The 22,803-nt window shown below is 41.1% G+C and overlaps 1 protein-coding gene across 1 annotated transcript; it reads right to left on the bottom strand.

Annotated features, from left to right (window-relative positions):
• Positions 1 to 392: 392 nt before the first annotated feature.
• LOC132406227 (perilipin-3-like) lies at positions 393 to 13,233 on the bottom strand. Its single transcript, XM_059991578.1, has 8 exons — positions 13,085 to 13,233; positions 12,731 to 12,820; positions 7,657 to 7,852; positions 6,555 to 6,637; positions 5,854 to 6,118; positions 4,603 to 4,790; positions 3,151 to 3,291; positions 393 to 2,555 (listed from the first exon to the last, which is right to left on the bottom strand). Exons 2-8 carry the CDS (start codon positions 12,800 to 12,802, stop codon positions 2,181 to 2,183), a joined length of 1,320 nt encoding a protein of 439 aa, XP_059847561.1. The 5' UTR covers positions 12,803 to 12,820; positions 13,085 to 13,233; the 3' UTR covers positions 393 to 2,180.
• Between the last annotated feature and the right edge of the window lie 9,570 nt (positions 13,234 to 22,803).

The following is a 22,803-nucleotide window of genomic DNA, read 5'->3' as shown; positions in this document are numbered from 1 at the left end:
CATACGATTCCTAAATGGACATCGAACCCATGACCAGTACCTCACTTTTTAAACATTTGTTTTTGCACTACTTTTAATTTATTCAATATACATATACAGTAATTGATTGTTATTTTTTCTTTCTATATTACTTATTGCTGCTGTTAAATTAACAAATTTCACAACATGCCTGTGGCAATAAACCTGATTCCAATTCTTACAGAATCCATAACTCTAGAATACTAACAAATCTATCATCTTCACTGTGGGACTTTGAAATAGATCCTGAGGATTATGAGCCCATTTCAAACATCCATTGCCTTGGCATTTAGTTTTAATTGTACAGTCTTTCCAGTATCACCGATCAGAGCTGATTGGAGAGAGCATGTGCAAATTTATAAAGGGAATTCATGTCAAAAAGACCCAATTGTTTTTATTTTGCATAGTGCATTACACAAGGTAGGTACACTTTCATAGAAACTTTGGATATGAGCAAAATCGAGCAATGAAACATTTTAAAATTTTATCTTTTAGTAAACAACTTCTACAAATGGTGGCCCTTGTTAAATATCACCAATGCATTGATCTTCCTCAAAGATTGACTAGGAGACTAACATGGTAACTAGTTCATGCAGGTGATTGCAGTAACATAGACCTCATGGCTTCTGTTCTTGGATTTGGGAGGGAGAATTTTTCTATTAAGTATGGGATCACTTGCATATATTTCACACTGGCTGAGCAGATTTCAAGCTCATGTTCAAATACAGTATCCTAATTGCATGGGCACCAGCTTGGCCCACTGAGGACCAGCTTTGCCACCATGCACCAATGCTAGCACAGGCTTTGCAAATTGGATCAATGTCAAAAAAAAGTGTTTGTGAAGAAGGATTTAATGCCACGGAGCACAGAAATTCCATACACTGACTGCAATAAACAGGCTGAGTAAATATAAATTTTGCTACCGCTGCAAGTTTTATCTAGATCATTGAACTTGGGGCTAGGTAATAGAACAGTCAATGCATTTTCAAGATAAAGCTACATTCCAGCAAAACAATTTTGATTATTAAATACATTCACTAAAGAGTTGATTGGTACCTTATTTATACTGCTTAACGTAGTACATTTGAGTAAACATACCTCATTGCAAAGACCAATACTAGCATTTTAGTAATTTCACTACAATGAAAGTAAATTTTCATTTGAAGACAAACTAAGTTCCAATTATAACCTTTATTGAAAGTTAACCAATAGTATTCACTTCATTTGCAGACCTGAACATTGGACACACTCACCCAATATGAAATTAAAAACAAACCAAATTCTGCTATACTGCAGGAGAACTGAAAAGTGACTGCAAGGTAAAGTGTGTAAGTAATGCTGGTGAAATTCTTCAGTATTCAGGCATCCTGTTTATTTTATTTATTCCAAATTAAACCTTTGTTCTATTTTGCACACCTTCAAAGAGGAACTCAACTTTAACAATACTATTTCAAAATCAAGAAATACATTGCAAATAGGACTAGGTTAAATTTTAGAACAAACACCTCCACCCATGCATAGTGCTCAAACATTTTAAGTTGTTCATGCTGCTGCCTCTCAAACATTTCAACATTTCTTTTAGGCTGGTAGGTAGAAAAACTGCAGCTGATCAAGGTCAGCGCACATTCTCCCTTATCTGGCTGACACAAAAATGTATTGCACAAATGATACATATTGCAAGAGGAATTTCTCAAATTGTATTGGGAAATTCATCAGATCCATTTTGCAGCATTGTTGCAATGAATTAAGTGCTAGGAATACCCCAGCCAGATTATGTTGAAAGATGATACATTTGCCTGAAGTTATGTTCCACTGAACTTCCAACTCAATCCTATCCTTCAAGCTTTAGAGTGTCAATTTTCCATGGGATCTGCTGGCACTTCTCATTTATTGAAAAGTTCACACATCTGTAATATTGTTTTATATCAGTATAACCAAAATAAGTGTGGACAGATTTCACCTTGCACTGGGAGAATTAGAAGTTAAAATTCATGTTATCGACAATATTAATTGGATGAGGCCAAGTAGTTTGGAGGAATATTGTGCAAAACAAGAAAAACAAATTTAGTCCAATAGCAAGGTCAAAGTTTGAATACCAAAATTAACACAAGTTTAAACATAGGTCAAGTTATCTATCAAACAAGTAGAACTCAGAGGTGAAGTTACTCCTTAACTTCATCCATTGCAATCATCTCCTCAGATGATGACTGAGGTTTCTCAGTCAGCTGCGGGGCAAAGGGACCAACCATCCAGTTGAGGGGAGTGTTATGAAGCACATATTCCATCACCCCATCCATGGATTCCCGAATTTTTGCCATTTGTTCCCGACTTTGGGCCAACAGCTGCCCAGAGAGATCCCCCAAGGAATTAGCAGAGGAAAACGAGGTGTGGATGGTTTCAGCTGTTTTGCGGATCTGTTGCACTTTCTCTTGAACGTGTTGAGGGAGACCGTGAACATTTGAAACCAAGGTCAGGCAGGTAGTCTGTAACTGCTGTGTGAGACCACGTGTCATAGTTAACATACGAGATTCCAGTTGCTGCAAAGAAAGACACCAAGGAGTTTTAAAATTTCCAGAGTAAATCCTCAAACTAAACTCTACCGAAGCTCTGCTCTGGTGCCTAACCAACTTGTTTTAAAAAAAGTGTGAGTCAATCACTAGGCCATGTTGGAAATTTCGACACCAGACAACAATACATTGAGACACAGCAGTTGTCTGCTGTACCTGAAATCTATACTAAATATTCATGGGTATAATCAATAAATACAAATTAACAAAACTTCTGCAAGAAACCACAACTTTACAACAGCAAATAGCTCCAACTGTCCATTAACCAATTCAATGAAGTCAAGTCTGATGGCACAATACAAATACACCACCAGAACATGTGGTGTAAGGGAATAATCACTGAGTTTATTGCAGTTATTTAGAATATTCCATGAGAACAGAAAAGTGTAAGTTACAAATCTGTGAAATGATGGGGTTTTTATCTGAACACTGCAATAACTCAAATGGTTTTCAGTTACGAGGGTAGTTTCCCATTTGATTATTTTGATGGCTTAACCACAGAACAGGTACAGATTCCTCCCCTTTTGACTTTTGATTGAAATCAGGGCTGTTCACATTTTCTTACCTCTGGCTTCTGAGCATTTTGTTCTGCCACTTGAGCTTCTGGCTGATTTTTTACCCAATCGTCCCAGGCCTGATGCAGTTTCGCCTGAACATCATGGAGCTTCTGATTTGCTGAATCCATCCCTTTTCTTGCTAATTCAATCTAATTCAAATAAACTTTGTTATAAAATACTGAAAGAATCATCCATCCGCCCCCCACAAAAAAAAAACAAGGAGCTGTGACATAATTTTATTAGGTAGTTCTTCAGACGCAAGACCTACAGGTGCTTGTAGACTATGTTTTGCTACTTGAAGGGACAGAGCTGGAATATTAAATTTGCCATGAGACTTATTCATAGAAGTAAAAAAAAAAATCAATTACTAGTCTTAAAACAAAGTTTGAAATCCTCATCATGAAACTTGAGCCCCCCTTCACCTAGAAATGAGCATGTTAAAATATTAGTGATCCCAACACTCCATTACACGGGATGCAAAAAGAGTATTTAAACCAGCTTCACAATGGTGCTCCTTGACTGCACTAGATTACTCTGCTAGAAAATGGTTCCACAAACTTTCATCAAAAGTTTCTTGGATATACCAACCAAATGCCAATGAGTTGACCAAAGTGGTAGTCCACTTTGGGTCATCTCTTCGTTGCTGCTGATGAGTCCCATGACCGTCATACATGTAATGTAGTAATGCAAATTTCATGAGCAGTTTGAGGAGATTCCATAAGTAAACAAAGACTCTACTTTGGGACAAAAGTTTAAGCTGGATCATGGCTGATCCAACCTTCTCAATGGCTTGGCTGCACTGGCTCCACCTCTGAAAAGAGTTATAGCATCAGGACCTAGCCTAGACTGACTAATACACCAATAATCCCACAATTTACAATGAAAGCAGGTTTTAATGAACTGATCCTGTCATTTTCATAACCAAATGACAAAGCATTCAGAGTACATTACTTGAGCAACACACACAAAATGCTGCAGGGACTCTGCAAATCAGGCAACATCTATGGAGGAGGAATATACAGATGTTTCAGTCTGAGACCCCTCGTCAGGACTGGATCAGAAGAATCTCTGCCCAATTGTCAACTATTTGTCAACTCCCTCCACAGAAGCTGTCCAACTTGCTGAATTCATCCAGCAATTTGTCTGTTGCTCAAGATTGCCAGCATCTGCAGAGTCTCTTATACTTAAAAGAGTATGTTACTTGGTCTGTGCAAAATGTAGGAATTTCTGGTGTTACTAGAGTAACTCTGCCGCACTTTAGGATGCATTATCAGAATAGCCACATGCGTGGTAGAGGTAAAAGAATTAAAATGAGGCTAACTTAAAGCAAAAAGTTGCCAACTGAAGCAATTAAAAGTGGTGAGGAAGGTGATGGGGTTGAGGGTTGGAAGCAACATGCTCAAGGCCAGAATAATGGTTGCTTGACACCATGAGGAAATGGAATAGATTATTTTTCTTACTAGATCCATGGTGTTGTGAAGCTGAGAGATGATTTCTTGGCTGCTTTGCCTGACCTTCTGCATCTTAGCAGTCGAGTGCTGGTATGCTCTGTGCCGAACTTTCGAAGACAAAGATCCCAAGCGCACATAGTAACTTTGCTCTTGTACTGGGGCCACTTCAAAACCTTCTGTAGATGTGGCCAACTTTGCTGAAACACGAAAGATTTACATTTCACATTCATAGTTGAAACTGCAGTTTACTTTTGAGTTAATTTCCAGCTGAAGATGGAAGGTGGGAACTCTTTGAAATGTTTTCTTTCAATTGCAAGAGTCTAATTTCTATCTACATTACATGTAAAGTCCCAGGCAAAAATAAGCAATGCAGTATAGGAAGGAAGGGCATTTGTGATAAGAGTCAATATTGAAAACTCAAGTGAAACAGATTTTTCCAGAACACTTGTGTAGTCAATACAGCCAACTTATACTTCAAAGAACACACACACTCAAAATGTTGGAGGAACTCAGCAGGCCAGGCACCATCTGTGGAAAAGGTCACATTTCAGGCCGAGACCCTTTGACCGTCTTTTTTTCCCTCCAGCCTTGCTGAAAGGTCTGGGTCTGAAATGTCAGCTGTACTCTTTTCCATAGATGGTGCCTGGCCTGCTGATTTCCTCCAGTATTTTGTGTGCATTGCTTGGATTTCCAGCATCTGCAGATTTGCTCGTTTGTGATTAGACTTCAAGGTTTGTTTTCACAAAGTTCTACATAGGAAACTGGTTCAACAGGTTGGTGTCCACAGGATTTAAGAGAGGTTCGCAAAAATTGGAAATGTAAAGTTGTTTTTGATTACAAGCTTTACCTTTCTTACCAGGTTACCTGTGGTGTACTACAGAGATCAGTATTAGGGCCCTTACCATTTGGTTGTGAATATAGCAGGCATAATAGTAATCTTGCAGATTAAAAAAGGATGGATATTGCAATAGGAAGGTACATATACATATAAACTAGTATACATATAGTACCTGATGGTTATTTTTTTTTCTTTTCCATCTGATTTAATCAGAATTATTTCAGGTTATCACAACCAGGACTGGTGCAGTGCACTGCACACCAAAAAGCAACAAAATTCAGTCAGAGAATGACAACTGAGAACTTGAATTTAGAGGGTAATGCAAGCCAAAGGCTGAAAATTGAGTGATTAGTCCATGCAGGATCAAACTTTACCTCCCAATGTACAGAAGGCAACCTAGACAATACAGCAAAGCTTCTTACCTAGTTCTTCTTCAGTTAAAGGAAGATAATGATCAACCATCTCTTCCGATTTATTGAGTGCACTGTCCACACCAGTGGCCACCATCTGGCCAACTTTGGATGTCATGACAGTGTTTACTCCTCCAGCTACCACATTCTTGGTCTTCTCAATGCTGCTATGCACAGCTCCCTTGGCCATGTCAACGACACCAGTCACTGTGTTGGAGACAGCATCCTTAGCTCCTGTAATAGTGGAGGAAACTAGCTCCTTGGTACCCGCAACAACCTGCAAAGAGAGAACAATTCAGTATCCAACAAAGACTCCTGCATTTCTTTCAAAGAGTCAGTGGTGCTCTGCATGGAACCAAAATTCCTGCTTTTCACAGAGAAGTTAACCAATACATGGAACATTTTAAACTTGTGCTCAGTTACAACTGATGAGGGAATTATTTATGCCATTATTAAAATATTAATTTATCTGTAAAATTCCACCAATTAGTTGGTCTGAATAATACTTGAATGGCAATAATTACCATTAAGGCAACAGTTAATTCCTAGAGGAATTATGTGAAAGACAATGCCTTTAACATACTTTATCACCAACAAGGAATTGAACTCTTCCCTTGTTCAATTCTTGCATGTTAAGACTTTGTTAGCTTGCTCTTGCAAGCTAAGCTATTGCGTGCATCCTTCTGAAACCCCACTGAATAGTCTTTCCTCACCTGGGGTGTGGACTGCTGAAGGATTGGAAGCTTTTCTTCTAGCTTATCCAAGCCCATACAGGCATATTCATTAGCTGCTGCAACTGAAAAAAGAGAACCAGTCCAATTAGTTACTAACAAATGCAGTCAACCTAATCACAGCAACAACCTTGTTTTTCAGGTACAGCTGCCATGACAAGACAAGTAGTTGAGTTTTCAAATTGGCAAATGAGCAGTGCAACTGCTGATCTTTAAGGTCCACATCCAGCAGTGGTCTAAGGAACGCATCTGAGTTACCAAAATTTCCTGAGTCTAGGGCACAATGAGCAACACAATATTTATATAGCAATGAATAAAACTGTTACAAGACCAGAAAGCATAGGAGCAGAGTTAGGCCACTTGGCCTATTGAGTCTGCTCTATCATTCTATCATGGCTGATTTATCACCCCTCTCAAGACCATTCTGCTGCCTCCTCCTGTTACCTTTGACCTCCTTACTAATCAATAACCTATCAACTTCTACTTTCCAGTATTCCAATATGACTAGGCCTCCACAGCTGTCTGTGGCAATGAATTGAACAGATTCCCCACCCACTGATAAAAGAAACTTCTCCACAGCTGTTCTGAAGGAATATCCTTGTAATCGAAGACTGTGCCCTCTGGTCCTAGATTCCCCCACTATTGGAATCATCTTCTCCACATAGGCCTTTCAATGAGCCATCACCCTCCCATCATTCTTCTAAACTCCAGTGAGTACAGGCCCAGAGTCAAACACTCATCAGGTTAACCCTTATAGTCTGCACTTTGCATGGATGCCCAGTTAACAAGTACTTCACTAAGACCAGATAGTGAAACTGAGGTTACTTCAAGCCCTTGTAACTTCCTCACTCTGTGGGGCCAAACGGAGGTTAAAAAAAAGAGCTCCATCACAATAAGGTCTTGATGTCCTGTCACCAAGAGTCCGATAATACCGTTACAGCACATAAAAAGCTGACTGTAACTGCGGTAACAAGACCACAAGACAGAAGCAGAAGTTGGCCAACAAGACTGCTCCACCATTTTATAACAATAAATCATATCAAAATACAATGACTTTCATGTTTCTGCTAGACGTTAACCTTACTTTGTGGTTCCAGCTTGTTCATAATGGGCTTGGCACCACTGGCAGCCACAGCAGAGATGGCCTTCACTCCCTGTTCAGCAACGTCACAGACTGTCTTGACATATGGATGGTTCTCCTTGGTGTTATTGTATGCAGCCGACACCATATCATAGGCAGAGCTCAGAAGCGGCAGGTTTGTGACCCTGTTCACCACATTCTGAAAACACAAAATCATGACACTCATTCCATTGACACAAACCCAAAACAAATTCTACAGAGGTCTGCCACCTCACAGCTCATGTTACCAGCAAGTTAAATAACAGTACAGTACTGTACTAAAGTCTTGGGCTCACGTTAAAAAAAACATCTGTAACAAAAATGCTTTCAAAAATAATTTGACGTTTCTAAATCTGCAAAAATAAAAAACTACTATAAAAAGCAGTAAACAGTAAGACACTAAATCAATATTTGGTGTGAGTACCCACTGCCTTTAAAACTGCATTAATTCTCTTAAATACACTGCCATCCAGTTTTATAAGAAAAACTGGCTGGGAGGTTTGGGAGGTTGTTCCAAGCATCTAGAGAACTTGCCACTGTTCTTCTGCAGACATTGGTTTGCTCCCTTCTCTCCAGAAAATCTCAGACAGCCTCGATGATGTTGAGATCAGAGCCCTGTCATGGTCTTATCATCTGCTGCAGAACTCTTTGTTCTTCTTTTTGCTGAAGATAGCTCGCTACGACCTTGGTCATGAGTTTGGGGTCATTGTCTTGCTGCAAAATGAAGTTCATTCTGATCAGAAACCTCCCTGAGGGGATTGCATGATTGTTGAGAATCTGCTTGTACTTCTCAGTGTTCAAAATTCCATTAATTCTGTCCAGATTACCAACTCCATTTGCAGAAATGCAGCTCCGCACTTGCAGGGAGCCTCTGCTGTGCTTTACTGTTGGCTGCAGGAACTTAACCATGTAGCAATCTCCAGCTCCTTGTGCACAAACTGCCTCCTGTTTGAGCCAAAGATTTCACATGACTTGTCAGTCCAGGGCACTTGCTGCCATTGTTCAGCACCCCAATCATTGTGGTTTTGTGCGTAGGCGAGTCTCTTGGCATTATTTCCACTTCGCAGGAATGACATTTTGCTGGCAACTCTTCCATGAAGACCACTTCTTACAGGACTTCTCCAGATTGTAGTGGGGTGTAATTGGGTTCTGTGGTTTCGACGAGTTCAGAACCGATAGCAATGCTGGACTTCTTCCAAATTTGAAGGGAGTCGGTTTGATGTATCTCTCATCTGTTACACTCAATTTCTGTAGCCGACCACCGCGTTTCTGGTCCTTACCCTTGCCCGTTTCTTTGTGCTTCTTCAGCTGAGCTTGGACTTAACATCTTGAAACTCTTCTGCCACAAAATTTCTGCTTTGAAGAGACCTTGCTGATGCAGGTGGCCACCTTGTATTGCTATGCTCCCTATTGCCACGGTGTAATAACTGATAATTTGCAGGTTAAACTGTCACATCACACCCTCACCTTTTAGCTTGGCTGCCCTTCACCCAGCTTGATTCCTTCTACACACCTTCCTGTTTCAGTTTCATTCACATATTGATCATTAGCATCCTGTTATTTGTTTAGTCATGCACTGGGCTAGATACCTACAAAGTATTCAAGTTTTTAATTTGAAGAATGGTCCATTACTTAGTATGTTACTTTCTGTAATGAAATACAAAGAGTCTCTAGCATTTTTTACTTTGGAAAATGAATGTTTGGAAATCTAGGATTTGTTCTTTTATACTGACATACTAATGCAGAAGAGAAATAACATTTTTATACACATTTTGCTTTAGGTAGAGTGCTAAGACTTTTGCACAGTATTGTAGGCCATTCAGCTCTGTGACCTCGTGCAATCATTCATTATGGTAGATCAGCACCATCCAGATTGACATAAAACAGAACTGGGCCTTTGTTGAGCTGACTTTAACCTACTCCAAGATCAATCCTTCTCTTCCATATATCCCTCCGTTCTCCTTTCATCCTAGGGTCTCTTAAAAGTCCTTCATGTCCAGACAGAAAGTAAAACATTTGAACATGCATAGAAAACAAAACTCAAAGCACTCGATAACCTATAGATGATTGAATGGCCAAGCTCATTGACCGTTAGTTCTGGACAGCACAAAGGAATCACTGTATATACTGAAGTAACATCACCTCAATCTAAACTTCACAATATGGGTGCAAGCTGTTACTTTGGGAGAATTTCCACACAAAGAATCAACATTTGTGGTAACCTCTCTGCTCAGTTATATCCTTGGATCAAAGAACCAGATCAAATTCAACTGCCAAGTCTTTGCCCATATCCTCAAAGATTCCACATGACACCCATAGTCATCTAGCTTGGTACCAGCAAACTTGTACATCCTCTTAAGAACAGTTGAGTTCCTGGCACCAATTCCTACAGCAAGTGACTGTATTAACTCCTACCATTTTGAAAGTCATTCTCATTCCATATTAGAATCCATTATTAGGGCAACTGTTACATTCCCAACCTCACAAAACAAGAACATATGCAAATGACCATTTGCACCCAAAATTTTTGGAAAATCTTAACATTGTACATTGTCTGGATTCCTTCTACTCTGCTGGTTACAACCTCAAAGCTATTATTTGTTATACAATGCATGCTAACATCAAAACCCGCTATGTACCCTTTCTTTGGAAGTTAGGAACATCTCCGCTTGCATTGGGTTAACTGGTCTGAAGATAGCTTCTACTCTTTTAACAAAAGATGGAGTTACGTATACACACCAGAATTCATCTCAACAGCAACATCTTCCAAAGCACAGGGATGCAGGCAAGTCCTATCAACTTCTCTAGCCCACAACTTCCATCAATTCCTCACTCTGAACCTGTTCCTATCCCTATCTCTTACATATCACTTCTTGCCTTTCATAAAGAATGTAGATTTTTAAATCAAATTTGTATTTCTATGGACTAGATTACATTAAAGCTTATCAACTAACATAATTACAATTTATGATGCTGGACTTGTAGATTTGCTGGACTCTTGGGTGTTATTACAAAAATTAAATTCAATTTAGATGTTACAGTTATGATAAATATCAGAAGGTGAATTCAAAAAGGAGTACAACAAACATTTCTTGGCAAGCCTGATTCCAAACCATCACGATTCCCAAAAGTGGATTATTGGAGTGTTACTGCACTTCCACTGAAACATCAAATTAATTTCACTCAGCAGCTCTATGTAATAAAAGTTACCCTCAAGCTAATGTTCCTAGTTACTGTTGGATTCATTTCCAGTAAATCTTGGTGTTGCTGATCCTCAACCAAAACCCACACACTATTCTCCAAGACCTTAAAAATCATCAAGACTCAGCACGATACTAAGGTAGGTGGCGTTGTGGATAATGAAGTAGGTTTTCAAAGCTTGCAGAGAGATTTAGGCCAGTTAGAAGAGTGGGCTGTGCGATGGCAGATTGAGTTTAATGCTGATGAGTGTGATGTGCTACATTTTGGAAGGAATAATCCAAATACGACATACATGGTAAATGGTAGGGCACTGAAGAATGCAGTAGAACAGAGTGATCTAGGAATAATAGTGCATAGTTCCCTGAAGGTGGAATCTCATGTGGATAGGGTGGTGAAGAAAGCTTTTGGTATGCTGGCCTTTATAGATCAGAGCATTGAGTATAGGAGTTGGGATGTGATGTTAAAATTGTACAAGGCATCGGTAAGGCCGAATTTGGAGTATCGTGTACAGTTCTGGTCACCGAATTATAGGACAGACATCAACAAAATAGAGAGAGTACAGAGAAGATTTACTAGCATGTTACCTGGCTTTCAGCACCTAAGTTACAGGGAAAGGTTGAACAAGTTAGGTCTTTATTCTTTGGAGCTTAGAAGGTTGCAGGGGGGGCTTGATAGAGGTATTTAAAATAATGAGGGGGATAGATCGAGTTGACGTGGATAGGCTTTTTCCATTGAGAGTAGGGGAGATTCAAACAAAAGGACATGATTTGAGAATTAGGGGGCAAAAGTTTAAGGGTAACACGAGGGGAATTTCTTTACTCAGAGAGTACTAGCTGTGTGGAATGAGCTTCCAGTAGAAGTGGTAGAGGCAGGTTTGGTATTGTCATTTAAAGTAAAATTGGATTGGTATATGGACAGGAAAGGAATGAAGGGTTAGGGCTGAGTGCAGGCCAGTGGGACTAGGTGAGAGTAAGCATTCGGCACGGACTGAAAGGGCCGAGATGGTCTTTTTCCGTGCTGTAGTTGTTATATGGTTATATCTGACATTAGCAGAGACACAGTGGGATTTATTTCCAGGCAAAGCAATCACAGGACATGCAACTACTTCAACTACACTTCTGAACAGATGCAATGCAAACTACAAAGAGTAATGTTTAAAGGACAAGTTCCAAGGTCTGTGGGTTTGAACCCAAGACTTTAGAGTAGCCACAAGATTTAATTCAGGATACAAATTTTATCCAGAAACAAACTATCTCAACAATTACAAATGTACAATAATCTTCAAAAGAATGGCCCTCGAATCCTCATCAGTATGCTCTTTAGGTCGTGGAACAGCCTTCAGCTGGATTTTAGCCTCAATGTTCTCAAAAAGGAAAGTAGCCATTTTGAAGAATTGCAACACAGACTTGAACCACATTAAAATGCAATTTTAACAAGGTAGATCGCAATATAGACAGCAATAAGATTTTTAAAATATCCCTAGAAAGCAAGAAAATAATTCCAAGTTGTCAAATAATTGAATAAAGATAAAAAGTCAAATAAAGAGCCACCAAGAAGTCCCCCCCCCCCATTACACTGTAATCTACACAAACTTTGTAACGTTTATCAAGCAGTGGTAATTACAGCCAAATTAAAGTAGTAGGTCAAAAGTCGCACCACATGCCGACTGAGTCAGAGAGCAACAATTTCCAGCAGAACCGAAAGCACTCCCATGACTATTGACCCGAATTCGTGCTGAAATCATCGTCGTCTTGCACAAGGGCGGGGTAAGATTGCCCAAGACACTGCAGCGCTCACGTTTAGTCGGAGTTGAGGGGCAATAACTACTTAAGGGTACCTGCTGTTCCCCCTCGCCCTGGTGCTCTTCATTGTTGGCAAGTTCAACGTTTCTATCCACTTCTGCCGCCATAGCGAAAATCTTCTGAATCTAATGAACAGAAACCAGGATCGAATAAGGCACTCTTTCCACGGCTCAGAATCACAAACAGCTCTCACAGGGAAAGAAAGTTTATAATCTCGAGAGTTAAGACTTCCACAAAAGTGTCTAACTATCGAGGGTAATTACGATAAAGTATTCGAAAAATTACGATTCGTGTTATCTTAAAAGTTACTTTTAACATTTTTGAACAAAGGCGAACGTGTAACCTACAAGAGAAAATACCTGAAATAAATAAGCGGTGCCTACACTTACCAACAGTCTCAAAACCACACACTCGACACTTTGTATGCTCCAGAATATAGTTCCTGGTCTGGGGGCAAAGGGTTTTAAGAACCTGAGATGACGTCATCCGGGTGGGGCCCGCTCAATAATTGACAGGGCCACCGACCAATGCGAATCCTCTGAGTCAGTCACTGAGTTTGGCTGGAAGAGTTTGATGGCGCTGCGAAAGAGTGAACAAAGAAACTCGGCACGTAGCAAATATACTGTTCGGTCACAAGATGCGATTGGAAAGCCATTTGACTCATTCATCATGACTCTGAAGTCAGAAACTTGCAACACGCGAGTTGTTCTGATATTATGCCAATAAATTTGGATGTGGTGAGAGGAAGTGAACGTTGGTCACTGTCAAAATCAGGTTTATTGTTGCTGACAAATGAAATTAGTTTTGTGGCAGCGGAACGGTGCAATAAATAAATAGACTACGAAGTAAAATAAGACTATATACATATAAATATGTGCGTGTGCATAATAAGTAGTCCAAAAGAGTAAAAATAGTGAGGTAGTATTGATGAACTGTTCAGAAATCTGATGGTGGAGGGAGAAAAGCTGTTCTTAAAACGTCGAATGTGTCCCTTCAGGCTCCTGCACCTTCTCTTTGATGGCAGTTGAGAAGCGGGCTTGTCCTGAGTGACGAGCGGGATCCTTCATGATGGATGCCGCCTTTTTGAGGCATCATCTTTTGAAGATGTCTTCCTAAGATAGGGAGGCTAGTGCCCATGATGAAGCTGGCTGAGTTTACAACCCTCTACTGCAGCATTGGCCTCTCCGTGTCAGACAGTGATACAACCCGTCAGAATGCTCTCCGCGGTATAGAATGCTCTTTGTGAGTCTTTGGGGGATAATAGTCTGTAGCACCCGGTGACCCTGTGATCTGTGTCTTGGAGGTCGGCGTCGGGCTGTATTTCAAGAAGGTGAACCCTTGCAAGGCGATGTGCGTGTAGGCCTCCGTTAGCCTCGATAGACCATGGATTTGCACCTTAGAAAGTTTACAGGGTGCAAGCCTGGACAGGGTTTTTTTAATGGAAGACTGCAAGTCTCTCCTCTCCACGTCACCAATGTTGTCCAAGGGAAGGGCATTAGGACCCATACAGCTGGGCACCAGTGTCATTGCAGAGCAATGTGTGGTTAAGTGCCTTGCTCAAGGACACACACGTAACTAGCAATCTTCAGATAACTAGACGAACACCTTAACCACTTGACCACACGCCAACACTAGGCGATAGGTCCCAATGGTGAGTGTGTTAAGTGCTCTGAAAACCTGTGCCAACCAACTGGTTGGGGAGTTCAAAGACATTTTCAATCTCTCATTGCTGCAGTCAGTTTCCTTTGAAAGAGGATAACAATTGTACTAATGTCCAGGATGACCAGGGCCAGAATATTCCTGCTGGAGTGAAGGACTTGGCTAGTCAGATTAGTTATGCTTGCCTTCATTGTGTGGATAAAGATTGGGCTTCACATCACAGTTGCACAAGGTGTTGGTTAGATGGCACTTGGAGTATTGTGTGCATTTCAGGTTTCCACACTGTACTTTGGATGTAATTAAGTTAGAGTGTAAAAAGATTCACAGGAATGTTCCTGAACTGGAGAGAATTGAATTATATAAAGATCCTTGGATAGGCTGGAACATTCACACTCATTCTCCCAGGACAGGGAAGTCTAAAAACTAGAGGGCATAGGTTTAGATGAGAGGGGAGAGATTTAAATGAAATCTAACAGCTAAGTATAAGGTGAATGTATTGAACAAGCTGCTAGGGGAGCTGGGTACTGTTACCATATCAAAAGACATTTGGGCGTGTGCATGAATGAGAAAGGTTTGGAGACATCTTAAATGAGTTGGGCCAAAGATCCTGTTTTGTGTTTTGCAACTCCATGAATCTATGGACATAAAATTACAAGCAGATCCAAAAAGGGAATGGCATGGTAGTATAATACTATTACAATGCCGGAGACATGGGTCCAATCCCACTGCTCTCGGTCAGGAGTTTGCACATTCTCCGTGACTCGAAACATTGACTGCTTCTTTCAACGGATGCTGCCCGACCTGCTGAGTTCATCCAGCTTTTTTGTACATCTTGATTTGACCACAGCATCTGCAGTGTACTTTGTGTTTACAGCACCACTGTTGCTGGCCAAGTCAAAAGTGGTGATGAATTGGCACATATGAGGGAGCTTGAAAGTCAGGCTGAATGGTGCCATAGTAACCTCTCACTCAACGTCAACAAAACCAAAGAGCTGGTTATTGACCACAGGAGGCAGGAGCTGGAGCCAGTCCTCGTTAGGGGATTGGAGGATGAGAGGGTCAGTTGTATTAAATTCCTTGGCGTTAACACGTCACAGGATTTGCCCTGGGACCAGCTTGTAAATGTCATCACAAAAAGGCACAGCAGCATCTGTAATTTCTTGAAGTTTGTGTAGGCTCAGCATGTAATCTAAAGGTTGAATCAGAGCCTGGTATGGAAACACCAATGTCCAGCAATGGGGGTGGGGGGTGTGGGAAATGACAGAAAGTGTGGATACAGCTGAACCCATCACATGCAAAGCCCTCCCCACTATTGATTACACTTACATCAAGCACTGCCACAAGAACTTAACGTCCATCAAAGACCCCACCATCTAGGCCCTACTCCCTTCTCACTACTACCATCGAGCGGGTGTTATGGAAACCTTTGGTCCAACACGACCAGGTTCAGGAATAGTAATCACACTACAACCATCATTGTCCTGAACCAGACTGGATAGCTTCACTCACCTCAACACTGAACTGGTTTTATGACCTACAGACTCACTTTCAAGGACTCTTTAAAACTCAGTCGCAGTATTATTTTCTTATTTGCAATTTGTCGTCTTTTGCATATTGGTTGTCAGTTAGAATTGTTTATGTATCATTTTTTCTTAAATTCTATTGTGCTTCTTTATTTTTCTCATAAATGCCTGCAAGAAAATGAGACTCAGTGTAGTGTTACGTAATGTACATACTTTGAACTTTGAGTATAGAGAGATAAAGTTGAGGCAGATAATCAGCCATGTCCTTGATTTATAGTGGAGTTGGGTACTTGTGAGTACAGGCCCAGAGCCATCAACATCCCTCATACTCTTTCATTCCTGGAATCATCCTTGTGCTAGCCTTTCCAATGCCAGCACATCATCTCTTATATAAGGAGCCCAAAACTGTTCACAATACTCAAGGCAAGGCCTCACCAGTGCCTTGTAATACATTAACATCATAGCCCTGCTCTTATATTATTGACCTCTGGAACTGAATGCTAACATTGCATTTACCCTCCTCACCACCAACTCAGTCTACAAGTTAACTTTTAGGGTGTTCTGCACAATGACTCCCAAGTCCTTTTCTATCTCAGATTTTTGGAATTTTTCATCACTGCATCAAAGGTTATGGGGAGAAGGCCAGGGAGTGGGGCTGAGGAGTGGAATAAAAGAATCAGCCATGATTGAATGGTGGAGCAGACTTAATGGGCCAAATGGCCTAATTCTGGTTCTTTGCCTTATAGTCTTTAAACTCTATGTTTTACTAATTTGCATATTTTACTAATATGGACCACAGAGTCCATATCAGCTATCAAACATTAACCATCTTATGTTCCCACATTCCCATCAAATCCCCCAGATTTTACCACTTGGCTACAGTACAGTTAACCTACACACCTTTGGATGTGGAATTGGGACCCTGGGAGGAACACACATACAGTCAAGGGAGAACTTGACATTTCCATAGAGTCAGCAATGAAGGTCGGAAATGAACATATCTCATTAGAGCTTTGAGGTAGTAGATTTAATAGCTTCATCAGTGTCTTATTTTTGGTCCAATCATAGCAGCAGAACAGACTCCAGCAGTCTACACTAGCCATTCTGGAGAAGTGACAGAAGTTGACAGCAAAGACAATTTAATAAGTTACAGAAACAGAGAGTCAGACTAGGAGTATAATGGATACAGGATTGAGGTAAGTTAAGATGAGGATGTATTGCTATTCTATCATTTGATTTCCAAAAATAGCAAGTACTTTTTATTTGATATCTATATTTTTAAAAAAATCAAAAACTCCCACATCAGTAAAGCAAAGTGTGGAAGTTTAGCTTTCCTAATTGGTTGGTTTAAATGTGAAGGAAGATGGAGTGATAATAATATCTCATTCATTTTCTAAAAGAACTTCATAGTTTTATGAAGAAATTTGAATTTCATGTTTTAGTTTGAGAATTTTGGAGTCCATGAGAGCTCGACAGCCCAGAATATTTTCTTCTGTAAAGTGAAGGGAAATTTAGAATTCTGAAGTACACTGGAGACATTGATCTAAATAGATAGTTCTGCATCTCTTCCTATGCTACATCGATGATTGGATTGGTGCTGCTTCCTGCACCCATGCTGAGTTCATCAACTTCATCAACTTTGCTCCAACTTCCACCCTACCCGTAAATCCATTTGGTCCATCTCTGACACTTCCTCCTCCTCGATCTCTCTGTATCCATCTCTGGAGACAGTCTGTCTACTGCTACCTTTATAACTCCACTGATTCTCACAGCAACCTGAACTATACCTCTTCCCACCCTGTCGTTTGTAAAGATGCCACCCCCTTTTCTCAGTTCCTCCATCTCTGCTGCATCTGCTTTCTGGATAAGGCTTTTCATTCAGAACTAATTAAATATCCCCCTCTTCAAAGAATGGGGCTTCCCTTCCTCCACCATGAACGCTGCCCTCACCCACATCTCTTCCATTTTGTGCATGTCTGTCCTCACTGCATCCTTCCGCCACCTCACTAGGGATAGGATGCCTCTTGTCCTCATCTACCACCCCACTGGGCTGTGTTCAGCACATAATTCTTCATAATTTACACCATTTCCAATGGAATCCCACTGCCAAGCACATCTTTCCTCCACCTCCAATTTCTGCTTTCTACTGGAATCATTCCCTATGTAGTTCCCTAATCCACTCATCCCTCCCAATTGATCTCCTTCCTGGTACTTATTCTTGCAAGTGGAACAAGTGCCATACCTGCCCCTACATCACCTCCCTAATTACCATTCAGAGCTGAAAACGGTCCTTCCAGGTGACGTCTGTTAGGGTGATCTACTGTATCCGGTGTGGCCTCTTGTAACTCAGTGAGACCCAACGTAGACTGGGAGACCGCTAGGCCATGCACCTACGCTCCATCCGCCAGAAATAGTGCGATCTCCCTGTAGTGTTATGTAGCCCGTAACTGGGTGTCTTACCAGCAAAGATAGAAGTGTCCGTTGGAGTCTGGTGATACTATTTTCAACAATATTTATTAGAAAAAATATACAAAATAATATCAATGCGAATATACAGAGAATATACGTTAGCAATACTATACCTAAAAGTGCGGGTATAATAATAATCACTAATGAAACAAGCTCTATCGTTGTCTAGGGGATAATGAATTGTCTGATGGAAATATAAAGTTTAGTTCGGTTCATGCAGGTTGCGATAGTTGTTTGTCGCTGTGTTTCAATTGTTGGAGAGAGAGAGAGAGAGAGAGAGAAAGTGTGAACAGTAACAGCTATTATCTTGCCAACCTTCCGTTACGATTTTGATCCGTCGATGCGTTGTTATTGTGGCCATTCACGTATGACCCCTCCGTCCTTTAGCTAGACTGTTCTTCCATGGTGGACTCGTCACCCAGGCAAGGGTGGACACACACTCAAGCCCCCACCGGTCTCACTACAAAACACTGAGTTAAAATTTACCGACCCTTCATTCGGTCTCTGGTCTCCCACCCTGTCTCGTGGGGTTCTGATGCTCACTAGCGTTTCTCCTGGTGTGTCTGAGGGGTGTTACCCCAGACCTCACTTTTATCCCCACTCACGGGGTCTCAGGTGTCAATCAGGTTGGGATGATGCAACCCATCAAACCAGCCCACTCTGGTTGCCCCCTGAGGGGATTCAATGAATAGAACAGTACCAAGTAAACAAACCTCCTCCACAAGACAATAGCAGTAAATCAATGGCTTTTGTCAGTAGGAGACATTCCATTTTAGCTGTGCCTCTCTCTCATTCTCTTTCATGAGCTGTTATCAATAACAACTGCCCTGGCAGCTTTCCTTTGTCTCTCTTACTTCCTTGATAACAGCATCGAAATAGTAGTGATCTGTGATTCTCCAAAAGGGAGGGCATGGGCGATTTTGAACCCTTCTGCCCATCAGAGTTGTTCATCCTTCGTAACACCCCCATCCTTCTAAGAATTCTCACCAAAGGGGAAAATTAACTAATAGAGTCTTACAGAACTACAGAATCTAACACAATACAAAAGAGTTTTTAACTACAGAGTAATACAGATATATATTCAACTTAGCATCTAAACAGTTAGCGATTACATTGTCACTTCCTTTAATATCTTAATATCTTGTACCTTAATAAATTCCTGTAGCATCAGACTCAAATTTAATAACCACCTATTTTTATTCCTTTTCTTCAGCAAAAACAAAACTAAAGGGTTGTGACCTTAAGTATATATTACAAAATGTGAACCAATACATGTGTGATTATTCTGTAGTACATTATAAAAGTTTATGCAAATACTAATCTTTATTTGACTTTTTAAACTTAACAGTCAATCTTCCATGGTGTTGTCTTTATTATTTACATGCTTTGTCGAAATCCCTCAAAACCAGATGCTGTTAAGGTGGCATTTTGTCAACCTTTGCCTCTTTTCCACTTAACTCTCACATGGTTAGCTTGCTCACCAGTGTGGAGTAGGCTTTCGCTACTCCTTTCATAGGAGTTATTTTATCAACAATGTTTTCCAAACTTAGCCCATCTTCTGAACTTCCACACAATTCTTTATTTTTAGGCAAGTCATTAGTTTTATCTTCAGGACCCTTCATTCTATTAGTTTTCAGTTTAACATCTGCAAGTTGTTTACCTTTAAATTCCAAAACAAACTGTAATTGATTCACAGGCACCTTGTTAACAAGCCATTGTTCCTTCAGCCTGTTTACCGCTTCTGAAACCAATCCAGACTTTAAATTTTCTTTAGTCAATTTAGGAACTACACTTTTCCCTTCTCCTTCAATAATAATATTCACATCACCAGCTCCCATCTCCTCACTAACTTTTAACACACCTTCTAACACAAACAACTGAGAATTCTCACTTCCCACTGGTACCGAGGTTAACCCTTTCTTCACTGAACCAAGTCCATCTGACCCAAAAGGACTGCATTCCTTTTCAACTAAATCAGGTACCTCAGACTTTTCCTGAGTTTCATGAATAGGTTCAGTACCATGTGCATCCACATCTTGAACTCACTCAAACGGGACATTTGCCTCTTCCAGGCTTTCAATACCCGTCCCCTTTTCAAATTCTAAATTCCCCTGATCCTCCCAGTTACTCTCTGGGCAACTCCCATCTGGAGTAAACGCAACCCTGTGGGTTAAAACAATTTCACCTGCTAACCTCGCAGACTCCTTCAAAGTAACAGCATCCTTTTCATCTAGGGCTGCCCTTATATCATTATTGGGAACACATCTCAATTTTTCAACTTCTTCAAAAACTTCCATCAAGCCAGACAGATCATCCATGTCCAGCCCCTGACCTTCTAACTGCCTTATCTGTTTCTCATCTTTACTCTGTGCCTCTATAAATTCCCTCTTGGCTAAGGGTAGGTCTACCTCCTCTCCTTTACTCTCTTTCACCTCCCTATTCTTCGTTTTACCATCCCCTAACCCCTCTTGGTACAGAGTTGGTAAAAATGTCTCAGCCAAATCGACACTGGACTGATTTAAACTAGTCTCTTTCTCAGCTGCCTTTCTCGACATGCTGCGAGTGATCGCGCATGCGGGATAGATCTTGGAATCTAGGGGTGGGTCCTCAACACTGACAGGCTTGCTCGTCAGCTTCACGGCTGAACACACCTTACCCCCTGCTAAATCATTACCAAGAAGGACGTCCACGCCGTCTCTCGGTAATTCTGACCGCACCCCTATTTCAACTGGTCCAGATACCAGATCACAATTTATAATGATCCCATGCAAAGGTACAGCTTCTGTCCCTTTTCCTATGCCTCTCAAAACTACTTCTCCAGTCTCAGGACCAAAATCTAGTACCTTACTTAGAATCAATGACTGATCAGCCCCAGTGTCTCTCCAGATCCTCACTGGAACTGGGGTTTCTCCCTCTTTCACAGACACGGTCCCTTCTGAAATAAATTTCTCACGTCCCTCTCGTATTTTATCGACCTGGGCCTTTCTCGTCGATTTGCTGATTGACACAGTACACCCTGTAGGGACTGCTGCGTTCCCTTTTCCTGTCTCCTTCCTTGGAGCAAAGCACATAGATGCAATATGACCAACCTTTCCACAATTAAAACAGGTCAAGCCAGGACCCCTCCTGCCAGCTTGCCTTTCTTCCTCCTTACTTTTACCACAAGCTCCCGGCATATTTTCTACCTCAGCCGGCGGACTTTCTCTACCGTTCCTACGGTCTTTCTGGTAACTCTTATTCGAGGAAAACTTTGTCTTGTGGGTTAGAGCATATCCATCTGCGAACCTGGCAAATTTTGATATAGACTTATTCGGCTTCTCGTTCAAATACATCCGGATATCATCTGAAACACAACCTTTAAATTCCTCAATCAGAATTAACTCTCTGAGACGCCGGAAATCCTCCTCCACCCTTTCTGCCGCACACCAACGATCCAAGAGCATACCCTTCTCATAGGCAGACTCTGTATATGTCTGATTCCACACTTCCTTTAAATCTCTGAACTTTTGTTTATATGCTTCAGGGAATAACTCATAGGTCCGAAGGATGGCCTGTTTTATTTCCTCATAATCCGCAGACGTGTCCATGGACAATGCCGCATATGCCCGTTGTGCCTTCCCTTTTAACACACTTTGTAACAACACCACCCACTGATCTCTGGGCCACTTCTGATTCACTGCCACCTTTTCAAAATGCAAGAAATAACTATCAACATCTGTCTCCTCAAACGGAGGTACTAACCTAAACTCCCTACTAACATTAAACCTCTCCTCTCGGTCTGCCCCTTGGACTCTTCTCTCTTGCTTTAACTTCTCCATTTCTAGCTCATGCTGCCTCTGTTTCTCCTTCTCCTCATACTCCCTCTGTTTTTCAGCTCTTTCCTTCTCCTTTTCCTCAGCTTCCAGCTGTTTTAACCTAAGTTCATGCTCTCCCTGTTTTTCAGCTCTTTCCTTCTCTCTTTTCGCCTCTCTTTTAGTTGGAGCTCATACTCCCTTTTCTTCTGTTCTGCATCCAGCCTCAATTTTTCCAACTCTACCTGAGCCATCCCAATAGCTGGTACCTTTTCAGGGATATGTTCCAATACCTCAGGCAAAAACACCTCCTTCTCAATATAATACTGAGTTATGGCCCTCCGCATCTCCCACTTTTTCATTGACGACTTCACCTCTGTGAGATTTAATCCTTTCATAATATTTACCAAGTCCGTCTTTGTGGCATCCTCTAGCGCCTTCAAAGTCAGGTTTTGTGTAAATTCGTCTACGTCCATCTTTGCTGGTTTCCCGTCTGGTTACCCATGCAACCAGATCACAGTCTGGACTTATAGCCCGATTCACTGGCCCTCCAATTTGGTATCAAATCTCGAGACAAGGCCCCAATTTGTTACGTACCCCATAACTGGGTGTCTAACCAGCAAAGATAGAAGTGTCCGTTGGAGTCTGGTGATACTATTTTCAACA

Source organism: Hypanus sabinus, chromosome 16 (genome assembly GCF_030144855.1).
Source record: "Hypanus sabinus isolate sHypSab1 chromosome 16, sHypSab1.hap1, whole genome shotgun sequence".
Taxonomy (NCBI): domain Eukaryota; kingdom Metazoa; phylum Chordata; class Chondrichthyes; order Myliobatiformes; family Dasyatidae; genus Hypanus; species Hypanus sabinus.
This window is presented reverse-complemented; position numbering and strand designations above follow the sequence as displayed.

Coding starts and splice junctions, on each gene's coding strand:
- LOC132406227 (XM_059991578.1), bottom strand. CDS start 12,802: ATGGCGGCAGAAGTGGATAGAAACGTTGAACTTGCCAACAATGAAGAG. Junction 7,853..12,730: donor AGGGCGAGGGGGAACAGCAG/GTACCCTTAAGT, acceptor TTGTGTTTTCAG/AATGTGGTGAACAGGGTCAC. Junction 2,556..3,150: donor AAAATGCTCAGAAGCCAGAG/GTAAGAAAATGT, acceptor CTTTCTTTGCAG/CAACTGGAATCTCGTATGTT.